Source organism: Taudactylus pleione, unplaced genomic scaffold, assembly GCF_031769625.1.
Source record: "Taudactylus pleione unplaced genomic scaffold, aTauple2 ptg000206l, whole genome shotgun sequence".
Classification (NCBI taxonomy): Eukaryota; Metazoa; Chordata; class Amphibia; order Anura; family Myobatrachidae; genus Taudactylus; species Taudactylus pleione.
This window is the reverse complement of record NW_028284608.1, coordinates 5,367,633-5,381,279: the sequence shown is the minus strand read 5'-3', so window position 1 is coordinate 5,381,279 and position 13,647 is coordinate 5,367,633. Positions and strand designations below refer to the sequence as shown.

The window sequence follows — 13,647 nt, the reverse complement described above, 5'->3', positions numbered from 1 at the left end:
GGAGCATCGCAGTGATGTTCGGTGGCATCTCTATCACCCCTAGAGACATAGGGGTCTATGTACTAAGCCTTGGAGATAGATAAAGTAGTAGGAGATAAAGTACCAATCAATCAGCTCCTCACTGTCTCTTTACAGGCTGTGTTTGAAAAATGACAGTTAGGAGCTGGTTGGCTGGTATTTGATCTGCATCTACCATATCTCCATCCAAAGCTTAGTAAATAGACGCCAAAGACTGCAAATGAGGTTAAGATATAGTAATAGAGGTACAAGGATCAAATGCTGATACTGTATATACTTTTTGATATACTACGAGGTTACCTTTAGAACTAGAAGAAACTGCTGATCTTTTAATGGCATACGTCTTTAGGCACCTTTCAAACAAATCATCCCAAAGCTCCACCATTCCGTCCTTCCCACCAGTGACAAATCCCTGCCAACACAGAGTACCATACAGGCATGAGTACCGTCACATAAACATTGTCAGCTACACACTTGGTACATGTTATTAAATATATTTTTAATTATAATCATTTGTTTTCTAGGGTATTAAATGTATTGCACATAAGCATCAAAGCTAATAAAAAATGACATACTTGTGTTGGATTATACACTAAGGGGTATATTTACAAAGGTTCGATTTACATTTTAGTGTGATTTCACACTCGATTTTCATTCGATTTTGCATTTGGAGATTTACTAAAGGCAAAATCGAATGTCAAATCAAACATAAAACCGAATTTCACTCAAATCCACTCAAAATCCAACATCGGAAAAACATTGGTACTTTTACATAGACCAACACACAAATCCCTTATTTACTATTATTCGATTTGAAATCGAACACAAAATCGAACTTCAAATCCGAATAGACCTGCTTTATGCTTTCGATTTTAGCATGAGCAGTTCGTTTTGACACAGATACATGCATACATCAGTGAGATGCATGCATGTATCTTACTGGAAAATGCTTGTTAAGTGTTAATTTTATTTTAAAAAATTACGTGGGGTCACCCCCTAAATACACAACCAGCCCCGGACTTTTCATAGTGAAGTCCTGGTTGTGTAAGTACAGGGAAAAATTGCGTAGGGTTCCCCTGTACTTAGCACAACCAGCACTGGGCTCTGATCCAGTCCTGGTTCTGGAATTACAGGGGAAAAAATGCGTAGAGTTCCCCTGTAAGTTTCACAACCAGCACCAGACCCTTTCTAGCGGGATGGGGGGAGGGGGGTAATGTCACATCCAGGGAAACCCTATCACCGGGTTCCCCAGCCAAAACATTACCCCTGACCGCTAGTCAGGCCAGGTCGGGGATCCATGGGGAGTTGGGGACCCCCCATCTCCAGGGTCCCCCAGGCCTAGGCTGATAGCCCGGGGCTATACCCGCCACCCATGGGCGGAGGGTGCCGGGTTGACAGTGTAAGTATAGTGTAAAAAAAGAATAATAAACATTGTTTTTACGAATAGAACTGCAGGTCCCAGCAAGCCTCCCCCACATGCTGGTACTTGGAGACCCACAAGTACCGGCATGCGGGGCATTAAGGGCCCGCTGGTACCTGTAGTTCACCTATAAAAAATGTTTAAATAAACACAATATACACACACCGTGACAGTATAGTTTTAATATATACATACACACTTACACATACTCACCTACATTACCTGGACTGGTCCTCTTCTCCCTGTAGGCATCCTTGGTCTTGGTAAAATAAAAAAACGAGAAAACCCAAGCCATGCAACAGGTACTAACCGTGATGGTTGTTACCTCCCAAATGAAGAGCTCAGATGCGGCTTTTCCCTTTGTAGGGCCGTGTCTGTGAGAGGTCAGCCCCCGCCTCTCTCAGCCAATGAACGGCTCCCATCATTGAAGTCACTGGTGGGAACCGCAGAATCACCTTTAGAAACCCTGCAGCTCTCACCATTGACTTCAATGGTGGGAGCCCTTCATTGGCTGAGAGAGGCGGGGGCTGACCTCTCTCAGCCAATGAACGCTCAGACACAGGTTAATCAAGCCCTAGACCTTTGTACACTATAAAAATACAGTAACACATATGACAATGTGCATATAAAGAAGTTATCACCTTATCCAATGCGTACATGGCAAAGACAGGTCCATCATGGGCTTTAATAGTTTTAAGCAGCAGGACATCTTTCCAAACATAAATATCTCCTGTCGCTGCTCCAGAAAACACCAGATCTTCTGCCCGGCCATATGAAACGCACATCATTGTCTCTAGTTTTCCAACATTTCCAAAAGTTCCTCTTTTTGAAGTAAATCCACCTCCTGCCAAGAAGAAATATATAAGTTTAGGTACAAATGCACCCGCATGTCAGACACTACCCACTGTCCCCTCCCACTGTATGACAGGACAGAACGGAACATAACAAGGGGACAGGGCGGTATAGACTGATGGGGGGTGGTACAGGGCAGGGGGTGGAGCAGTGGGCAGACTGAGGTGACCTGGCATACGCCGGGCCCCTTTACTAGTGGGAAGATATAGAAAGAAGGCCATAAACTACACCACTGTATAGGAGAGAGGATTGCAGCCCTGGACCACTCATCTCTATGGAAAAAAAACTGTCAAATCAGAGTAACGAAGCTGAAGGTACTGTAAGTAGAATGATTGCATTTTATATTATCTTAGTGATCTCCACCCAAAGCTATATAATGTAGAGGGAGATTATCAAGTCTTCTAAAGAGTGGAGTAATGTACTTACCCATAGCAACCAATCATTTTCTCCCTGTCACTTTATGGAATGTACTAGCTAGAAACTGGTTGCTATGGGCAACTACTCCACTTGTCCACCCTTTAGTAGGCTTGATACAATACATCTACCTCATACTCTTTTAAGGGATGGGCTGGTTATATAAACAAAATAAGTCATACAATAGAGGCCACTGAAGACTATTGATGCTCTACGTTAGCCAGGTGCCACTGATAAGCGCTGAGATGCATCTGGTTCAGGAGTCTTTATTTACAGCCTGAGTCAAGTCAACTATATTAAACACATAAATCAAATCTACCGCGAGGCCAAGTGCTTCAACGTCAACAAAAACATCAATCACTGTCATTACCTGTCTGTTGCCAGAACTTGATGTGCTTTATGCCAACAGTTACCATCTTGTCTATATGGTGTGGGTTACATTTCACAACAAATATTTTATCCTTGTGCCCTCTGTGGAAACAATAATCATCTTTTAGTGCATACAGCTATGAGCAGCTTAACATAGCACATGATAAATGCATTATCACACAGCTCAATAATGTGCTGCACTCTCGTCCATTTTACATTCAGGACATAAATTATTTATTGTGCAAGTGTAGGCTGTTTGTCCATCAGATTTTATGCCACAGTTTTGAATCACACTGAAAAAACAATTGATTTGCTACTGTGTAATAAATAAAACCTAATTACAATAAGACCTGTAACATACCGTGTTGTCGCAATTTTCTCTCCTTTTTTCCAGTCCCAAAATACAATTGTGTGGTTGTCATCCAAGCCGACAGACACCAAACATTTACCATCGGCTGCAAGACAAGGACCCATCGCAAAAACATTAGCACACATCATGGATGGCGGTATATGACATACATTAATAGTATTAAGTACTGTAAGCGATTTAATCTCAGCATCGCAAGAGACTTTTTTTTCAGAAAACACGTTATCATACTGTCTGTGATTTGTCATGACGTATGTCCATAGATGAGGTCAACTATTTTGTTTTTGTAAAGTCACCCACTATAGGGTTATGATGGGAAATGTGGATAATGTGATAAGAAAATGACCACTCCTCCATCGTCCAAATTCACAAATGGGCTGCAGTGAATCTGCAAGTAATCCAGCAACTCAGGTTTAGAGGTTTACAGCTGAATAATAAAGATAGATAGATAGATAGATAGATAGATAGATAGATAGATAGATAGATAGATAGATAGATATTAGATAGATAGATATGAGATAGATAGATAGATAGATAGATAGATATGAGATATATAGATATGAGATAGATAGAGAGATAGATAGATAGATAGATAGATAGATAGATAGATAGATATGGGATAAATATAGGTACCTGTACTACAGACCACACTACCCTAGTTACTGCCCTGATATAGATAGATAGATAGATAGATATGAGATAGACAGATAGATAGATATGAGATAGATAGATAGAGATAGATATATTGATATGAGATAGATATGAGATAGATAGATAGATATGAGATAGATCGATAGATAGATAGATAGATAGATATATTGATATGAGATAGATAGATAGAGATAGATATATTGATATTAGATATAGATAGATAGATAGATAGATAGATAGATAGATAGATAGATAGATAGATAGACAGACAGATATATAGACAGACAGATATAGTCTAACTTTAGAGTGTAAGCTCTCACAAGCAGGGTCCTCTTCCCTCAAATGCTTTTCCTTCCCTCATTTATACCATCATTTCCGCCCCACTGCCAACAATGGTACCAAACCAGGGCATATTTATAATGGGTGTCGGGTGTGTGGTGCACACGGTCCCCTGAGTCCAGGGGAGCCCACACCTTATGCCCTGCACCCATATTTAGTTTAAACTTACCTTTCCAGAGTCGGGCCATCGCTGCAGAGCAGCAAAAGCCAACAGGAAAAATGGCGGCGGACATTTTCCCGGTGGCTCGCGCATGCGCAGAAAAGATGCGCAGAAAAGATATCCCTGGGAATAAGGCGCAGGCGCCACTTTCCCGGAGACCCGCGCATGTGCAGTAGATTCTGGCATTAAGCCAGAATCTACTGCGGTCAGTCCGCTGCCAGAGAGGAGGGGGCCCAAACGGACGCTGCACACGGGCCCCCTCCTCTCTAAAAACGCCTGTGCACCAAACCTTTAGGATCAGCCGCCCTGCTGCTTATTTGGGTATTAAGGCGGGTATCCACTACTAGATATACAATCGAGAGCACAATTGCGACATTGCAATCGTGCTGTCGTTTGTATATCTAGTGATGTGCCTAGACTGAACGCTCACTCGTTCAGTCTAAGCACATCCATCATCCCCGCACATGCTGAACCTGACGGGATCGTCAGGTTGACCTGCATGTACGGGCAATGTCGGATGTCGGAAGCGACCAGCGTGCACGCGCATCGCTGGTCGCTTCCGACCAAATCATGCCCAACGCATGCATGATGCATGCGCGATTTGCAAGCGATTGCACGATAACAACTTCGTTATCGTGCAATCGCTTGCTAAAATCTCCTAATGGATGGCCCCCTTTATGGTTGCTGCCGCAGCAATGTTTGGCGGTGTTTTTGTACTGTAAGTCACTTTGTTCTTGTTTTGTTCATACTGTTTCTGTACTCTGTAAGGTACTGCAGACCCCTTGTGGCACCATATAAAGGATAACAAAAATATTATTATTATCACCTGAACACTCTGAGCTCTCAGAAATAACGCAGTACTGAAGTCAGGGGTGTTTATAAAGAGCTGGAACCCTGGCTTATCCCCTCTGTGTGCCTGGGCCCAGCAGTTATAGTGGCAGCCCTAAATGCAACCATAATATACTTTTGGGGGAAATAAGAAGGAAAAACACTGTAACTATCATGACACAGATCCTATGCCATACAATTAGGCCTTTTTTATAGTTTATTTAAATAATAAAATCTAGTAATGGCATCCAAATGACAATATAAAGAGCCATAATATTTTTTTTACCTAATTTGTAACAACACTAAAATTCCTGGGGAAAGAATACTGATGCCAATTTTATACTAATGACGGAACGGTGGTGGTCTGGGGCACGATGGGGGCTGGAGTGATACGGTTTCCTTTCGGTTAGGTCCAAAAATAGCTAAATTCAAGGTGTATTAATTACCTGATGATCTTACATGGTGAAGGTGGTCTAGGGCAGTGGTCAGGGAACAGGAGTAAATTACCCCACATGGGGTAAAAATGAAATTCTTGGGGGTAATGGACGGACAGCCGGGCATGCATATGAATCATTCTATAATAATGATTCATATGCATGCCCGGCTGTGCCGCAGGGAGGCTCTAAGCCGGATGCCCACTGAGATGTTATTACCAGCAGGCGCCCGGGTCCTTCCCTGCAGCACCGCGTTAGCCGGAGGCTGGAGTTCTTTTCTGAACCCCAGCTTGCGGCTCTCTCCATGCGCACTATGGGATAGACGTCATGACGTCTCTCCCATAGTTCCAAGGGGCAGCCGGGGCGGACAAGATGGCGGCGGATGCAGGAGCGGGGATTAATGATAAGTATTTTTTTTTTACAAGTGGCACTACAGGGGCATTATATGGGGACACTACTACAGGGGCATTATATGGGGGCACTACTACAGGGGCATAACTATGGGGGCACTACTACAGGGGCATTATATGGGGGCACTACTACAGGGGCATAACTATGGGGCACTACTACAGGGGCATTATATGGGGACACTACTACAGGGGCATTATATGGGGACACTACTACAGGGGCATTATATGGGGGCACTACTACAGGGGCATAACTATGGGGGCACTACTACATGGGCATTATATGGGGGTACTACTACAGGGGCATAACTATGGGGGCACTACTACAGGGGCATTATATGGGGTACTACTACAGGGGCATAACTATGGGGGCACTACTACAGGGGCATAACTATGGAGGCACTACTATATGATTTCTTTCCTTTCAAATCATGGGGGTAACGTCGGCATATCTAAATATATTTTGGGGTAAAAGGTAAAAAAATTTCCTGACCCCTGGTCTAAAAGAACAATGGGAAAAAGATTCTTGAATTGGTTCCAGATCATCCAGGTTTTGCAAAAGGTGGATGAGGAGTTAATTAGTATGTTATTATTATTATTATTGTCATTTATTTATATGGCGTCACAAGTGTTCCGCAGCACCTTACAAAGTACATAAACAAATAGGTGACCAGTGACTTACAGTACTATACAATATAATACTATACAATACAGGACGAGGACAAGGAAATTATACATTGCTACATTAGCAACCATAACACTCACATAAACAGCATAGCTTAAGCAACCAAGTGTTAGGTGCCCTAGTGGGGAGTAAGAAGTAGATGAAAGTAAAATAGGGAGAAGCACAAGAGGGTAGAGGGCCCTGCTCGTAAGAGCTTACATTCTAAAAGGGAGGGGCAGACAAACAGGTGTGACACAGATGGGGCAGACAGGGAGGAAGGAGCATGTAGCAGCAAGTTAGGATGAGAGCTGGAAAGCATTGATGAAGTAGAGGGTCTTGAGAGCCCATTTGAATGATTGTGGAGAGTCTGATGGGGAGAGGGAGAGAGTTCCAAAGGAGGGGAGCAGCATGGGCAAAATCTTTAAATGCATCTCACAAAAATGTCAATGTATGCAGATGTTTGGGGATAGGGGAGGCAATAGAATATACAGTATATATGTATGAAGATGTTATAGAGCCTAGGTCTAAATACCATGTGGTCTGCAGTGAAAAAAAGAAACGTTGCTAATTTGTAGGTACTTCTAAGGCCGTGGAGAGAAGTTGCCTACAGATCTGGAAAAATGGGATATATTCCTGTCTTGTGTAAAACATTCGAAAATATGATGTTGGCCTTACAGATGTGTTCTCATACACTAAGCCTCAATACGCCATGCGTCACAAGATGCACGGCGTAAGGGAGCCGCTCCAAGCGCTGTAGTTTAGCGACCATTTCTTTTTTTCTTATTAGCACTGCAGACGCTTCAAAACACCACTCAGTCTGTACCAGAGCCGATGCGACTTTAACCGCACGGGAACTACTTTTAAACATGTACTAAAGTGGCAGATGAAGGAGAAGGGAACTTGGCATGAGAGAAAGCTGGAGCCACTGCGCATACAGACTCATTCGCACATAGAAAAACCACGAATGATAACTGAGTTACCAAGTAGGAGCGCAGCAATGGGTGAATTTCCAGTTAATTGAGAGCAGCTGGAAAATAGGGATCGTTAGTCCCTTAAACAAGGAAAAGCATGCAGATAATACCAGCGCTCAAATGTAATGACATAAAGTGTAAAACGTATTTTAATCAAAAGCAATATAAATTACATATAAAATACAAATCATAAAACCAATACACTGAAAGAAATTACTTAAAAAAGAAATTGCGTGCTGAGCAATAAATGGACATGAAGGTGATCCACCACACGAGCTGCATATACTCCGTTAGGTGAGTAAAATTAGCAATAATATATGCCACAATGTCTCACTGCAGCCGTATTGTAAGAGTCTTGTGCCGCAATAGTCTTGAAATATCGTAAAAGTCCCAAATAATTGGTATGGTGAGAAAGGATGTGCACTCTCAATAGGAGATATAATTACCAGTGTCAGTGTCCTCAATCAAACGAGGTCTTAATTTTTAGCAATGCTCTCAGAGCTCTCGCAGTTGAATGCTCCCCCTGGGCACGAATCCTGGTCCAAAATCAGGAATCTCCAGTATTAGGCAATCTCACCAAAGTAAAGGTAAACATAAGAATGCCAAGCGGTATAGGTGGTCTCCTGTAAGCCAAGTCCTAGTCGAGGCCTGACGCGTTTCGCTGCGTGAAGCCACAGCTTTATCAAAGGTGCACATCCTTTCTCACCATACCAATTATTTGGGACTTTACGATATTTCAAGACTATTGCGGCACAAGACTCTTACAATACGGCTGCAGTGAGACATTGTGGCATATATTATTGCTAATTTTACTCACCTAACGGAGTATATGCAGCTCGTGTGGTGGATCATCTTCATGTCCATTTATTGCTCAGCACGCAATTTCTTTTTTAAGTAATTTCTTTTAGTGTATTGGTTTTATGATTTGTATTTCATTCGCACACAGATGTACAAGTGTCACAGATGAAATAATTCACTGCAGTCTCGTTAAGCGGTTTTCGTTGCAACCGATTGTTTCATTTGTGTGACCCAGATGCACATTAGAGTGAAAAGGGCGATAGTGTATGAGGACACATCTGTACGCCAACAAGAAGATATGGGTTTAGCAATGCCGGTGGAAATTCCTTTACAGCTATTTTACCTCTTTCTAAGGTAAATGATAAGATATGCTAATAAATTTACCCCAAAGCTATGCCCATATTTTATGATGCTGGTAATGTAAACAAATATACAGTACATCGGGTCCGTAATTCATACACAGATCACTAGATCCGATATGTGACAGCTGAGCTACTTCCTACTAAATAAATTGGTAAACTGACAAGAACATGTTTCTACTTCACCAGATTCAGATCTCAAACGTAAATTATCCATTGACTCATAACTTGCAGCTGTGATCACGCCATCACATAGCCACGGACTGCACAATTAGCCTAAGTATATTATTTTGTCTTTCTTCTAAAGGTATGACAGCAGTAATTAGGGAAGCTGCTGTACATGACTGCAGACAGGGCCATGTGCAATATATCACCATAAGTATCTATAAGCATTAACCCTCTGAGAGCACTGTGAGCATGGTATTCAGTATTTAGAATAGTTCCTGCTATTATATCATGTATTTATCAACATATTTTATCATTTCAAGTTACCTAACTCCTATTCTGCATAGAGATGAGAGGTTAGGATTCCTTGGAATCCAAACACACCCAAACTTCTGGGATCCGAGGAGATCCAAAACCGCAGCTCGGATCCCCCTGTCTGCCTCGGATCCCTAGCCGAGCCAAAACCTTGAGATCCCGCTGTCAGATCTTGCAGTTTTGGCTCGGGCGCCAATTTCAAAAGTCCCATTGAAATCATTGGGCTGACCACTGATTGGCTTCCAATCAGCGCTTCCCCATAGACTTTCAACGGAGCCGGCTCCGTCATGCGCATGCCCAGTGGGCAAACATCAACCCGGTTGCGAGCGCTCAGCGCTTGCGACTGGGTCTGAATCAGGCCCTGAGGACACTGCCAGCACTCCTGCACTGCCGACACTGCCGGCTCCCCCGCACTGAGAACACTACCGACACTCCTGCACTGCCGACACTGCCAGCACTCCCACACTGAGGACACCGTCGCCACCCCCACACGGCCAACACCACCGGCACCCCAGAATGGCGATCACCACAGGCACCCCCGCACTGCCAACACCACCAACTCCGCACTGAGGACACCGCCGCCACCCCCACACTGCCAACACCACCGGCACCCCAGAACGGCGATCACCGCAGGCACCCCCACACTGTCGACACCCCTGCACTGAGGACAACGCCGGCACCCTCTGTCACAGTAAGTGCACCATTGGTGTATCCAATCTGCACTGTATCCGACCCGCACTGTATTTGGCCTGCACTCTAACCTGCTCTGTATCCGACCTGCAGTGTATCTGACCCGAACTGTATGCATCCCACACTGTATCCCGCACTGTATGTGACCCACGCTGTATCCGACCCGCACTGTATCTGACCTGCACTGTTACCTGCACTGTATCCGACCCGTAGGTACAGTTGCTGTTTTTATGGATGGGGAGATTTTGGGGAACTGTTCAAGAAAAAAGCTGATTGATCGTGGCTTTTCGCACGCAGCTGTCCGCATCCAAAGTATGCAAATCTCACGATCGCTAGCAAGACATTAGCACGTCCACTATGTTTTGCCATGCGATCGCGGTATGTATTTCAGCCATGTGACATGTATGCTGACGATGCATCTTAATTATGCATGCCCCTGAAAAGGCGTTCAGACGCACAGACACACCTGCGTTCGCACCACCACACCCCCGTTACCATCGACCACCCCCTGTCACCACCCACAAACGGCACATCCTGTCACTCATGTTTGCGGACCGCCTGTGTACAGGGTGCAAACACTTCCCGATCGCAGGGACTAGTTTGTGCACGCACACTGCGTCTTGTACGCATGTGCAGATTGCAAACATCGGTAGGCTATGTGCAAACGCAGCCTTGCAACCGGGTCTGAATCAGGCCCACAATGCCAGTCATCAGTGGCTCAGGGCCCCAAGATGGGTGGGTTTTTTCTTTGCTGTTTGTTAAGTACTACTACTTTAGAGCAATGATATTCCAGGCACGAGATTGTTTTCTATTTAAAAGTACTTGTGAGTTGGTTCGATTGGTTATTGCTAATTCATCACTAATTTGCATAACATTATTAAACAGAAATAACTGCCGTGTATTTGTGCCGCTGCTCTGTTGCTTACTTTAGCCAGCCAGCCTTTGGCCTTTATTGGTGAACAATATTGTGAGCTGTGAGGTAGTCAAAATTGAGTGGAAATAACTGGAAATTAATGTTATTGAAGTTAATAATAAGACCAAAATTATGTCATTTTAGCTTTTTTTGCCTATTTTTGGAAAAAAAATCCCAAACCAAAACCAGTCATGGTGTTTTGGCAAAACCAAAACTGGACAAAAAATTAGAACCAAACCCAGCAAAAATGGTCAGGCACACATCTCTAATTCAAAAACATGTGAACCACCTACATAACCAGTTTCAGATGACTATTTAAACTGCAAATGGAGAAACTTATTCCGCACGTAACCAGGGCTGGGCTGGCAGACGCTCCAGTCTGGAGGTGATTTACATGACTTTCAGCCTAGTTAACAGGCCGACTTACATGCTAATCATCACCACTGATGCAAATGGCTCTGCAATAGAACAGGTGAGAAGCTATGTTGGTTCGGGGGGGGGCAAAATTATGCTAAGCTGCCGGAGGGGGGAGGTTAGAGAGAATGTGCCCACTAATAACATAGAAAGGGTGTTTCCTTGACAACCCTCTCCTTAGCAGATTCAAATGAGGATGGAGGGTTGAGATTTTTATTTTCATTTCCCCCTTAGACTTTGAATGACCTGTAGCTAACGCAAAAGGTCCTTTAGTAAATATGGACTCAGATGGAGACTGAGCACAAATAATGAGAGTGCTTACATTAAGACACAATGTTAATGGTATCAATTTCAGCTTTTGACAGTGCTGATGAGCTCTATTTTCCAACTTTCACTCCTAATAGTACCTCTGACGTTAGCAAATTCTCCCTGTGGTAAGCCCATAAATGTGAGAGTCGTGGGAAACTTATACAATTAGGTACCTTGGCCAAGACACAAAGGGAAGCTCAGAAAGAGGCACTACTTTTGAAAATGATTTCTATGGAACGTTCTCTTAAATCTTCACTGGGTACCGCTGTGGGTGCTGAACTGACACAGACTTGTGCAGCCTTAAATAAGCTATTATCTGATAAGCCCAAGATGGCCTTAGGAAGGGGATACACTCAGAATCCCGACAGTGAGAGGAAGGGTAGATTTAGGCACTAGGGTGGGAGGTTTGGTATAGGCTCTTTTTGCAGTTGATATATTAGCGATTGTCTCCAACCCAGTGGTTTCGCTACCGAATTTAAGTATGGAATTTAAGAAGTTTTGTGCTCTATCAAACTTTAAAAAGAATTATTCAAAATCCGTGGCTCTCAAATTAAATGCCCCTGACTCTAAGATCCAGGGCCTGCAGTCGGCCTTATCATTTAATTGGCATCTGGCTCACATTCAATATTTGAATTAATATATTTCAATAACATTAAGTTAAAAAAGTATGTTAAGAGTTTATTTTAGGCCAATTCTGTACCCACAGTGGGTAAAGACCTTCGGACTTTTTTCACCAGATCTCGACCTTAGATAAGGAGAGTAAATATTGTCAAGATGAATGTCTTACCCTGAATTTTGTACTTCTTACAAACACTTCCTATATAGATCTCACCATTCTGTTTTAGAGACCAAGAGAAATTAGTGAGAGGTTTGGCAGGAAACACAGATTTCGCCAGGATATCCTATATATAGGACTAAGGTAAATGGAGGACTCCAACTTCATATATTACCATCAGGCAGTCCATTTAAATAGGGTCACCGATTGGTCCAAATTCAACTCCGACAAACAATGGGTTTTGGTTGAGGAACATTCCAGCCCTATCCTATTAGAAGTTGTACCCAGGGCTCGGGCTATACCACTGACTGACCATCCCACTATCACCGACAAATTTGGAAGAAATTGAAGAATCAAACCATGATCTCTTCTGTCCCTTCTTCCTTGACCTCCCCTTTACGTAACTCTGGGTATAAAGGACCGTTCTTTCTGACTCTGGAATTCTCTCGGGATTTTGAGGTTAGGTCAATTAGTTCACCCTGGAAGGGCCTGCTCTTTTCTAGATTTGAGGGCAGAACTGGACCTTCCTTAGTCGTATTACTGATCCTATAGTCAACTGGTGTCCTATGTTAGGAAGATAACGTGATGTTTTGATTAGAGATTTGACCACCTTATTCCCAAGAGGAACCTATGCGCACCTCCATCTCTATCATTTAAAAGATGATAATACTTTTGTCTCTTTACCTAAATTCACAAGTGCCTGGCACAATGATCTGAACATGCAGTTCACCGAACAACAACAGTTTAAGGTTTTCCAATAGTCTCATGTTTCATCCCAGAGTGTATCAGTTATTGAGACACAATATAAGGATATTGCCAGATGGTATTGATGGGGTTGGTAGGGATCCTGTCAGTCAGAATCCTGACTCCGGGATCCCGACAGGGTTAACATACCGACACTTGTTGGTCGGTATGCTAACCCTCCCCCTCTCCCTAACCTAACCTTCCCTCTTTGGTGCCTAACCCTAACCTCCCCCCCAGTGCCTGAACCTAACCTCCCCCTTCCCGCACCCTA

The 13,647-nt window shown here is 43.5% G+C and overlaps 1 protein-coding gene across 4 annotated transcripts in view; it reads right to left on the bottom strand.

Annotated features, from left to right (window-relative positions):
* The window catches only part of EML6 (EMAP like 6), a 204,348-nt gene that overhangs the window by 84,328 nt on the left and 106,373 nt on the right, over positions 1-13,647 (bottom strand). For all 4 annotated transcript variants that reach the window (XM_088478002.1, XM_088478004.1, XM_088478005.1 and 1 more), the window contains exons 16-19: positions 3,435-3,528; positions 3,075-3,175; positions 2,080-2,282; positions 319-430 (exon numbers count right to left, since the gene is read on the bottom strand). In XM_088478002.1, the coding sequence (XP_088334128.1) occupies positions 319-430; positions 2,080-2,282; positions 3,075-3,175; positions 3,435-3,528 (510 nt within the window). The remainder of the gene's footprint in view (positions 1-318; positions 431-2,079; positions 2,283-3,074; positions 3,176-3,434; positions 3,529-13,647) is intronic.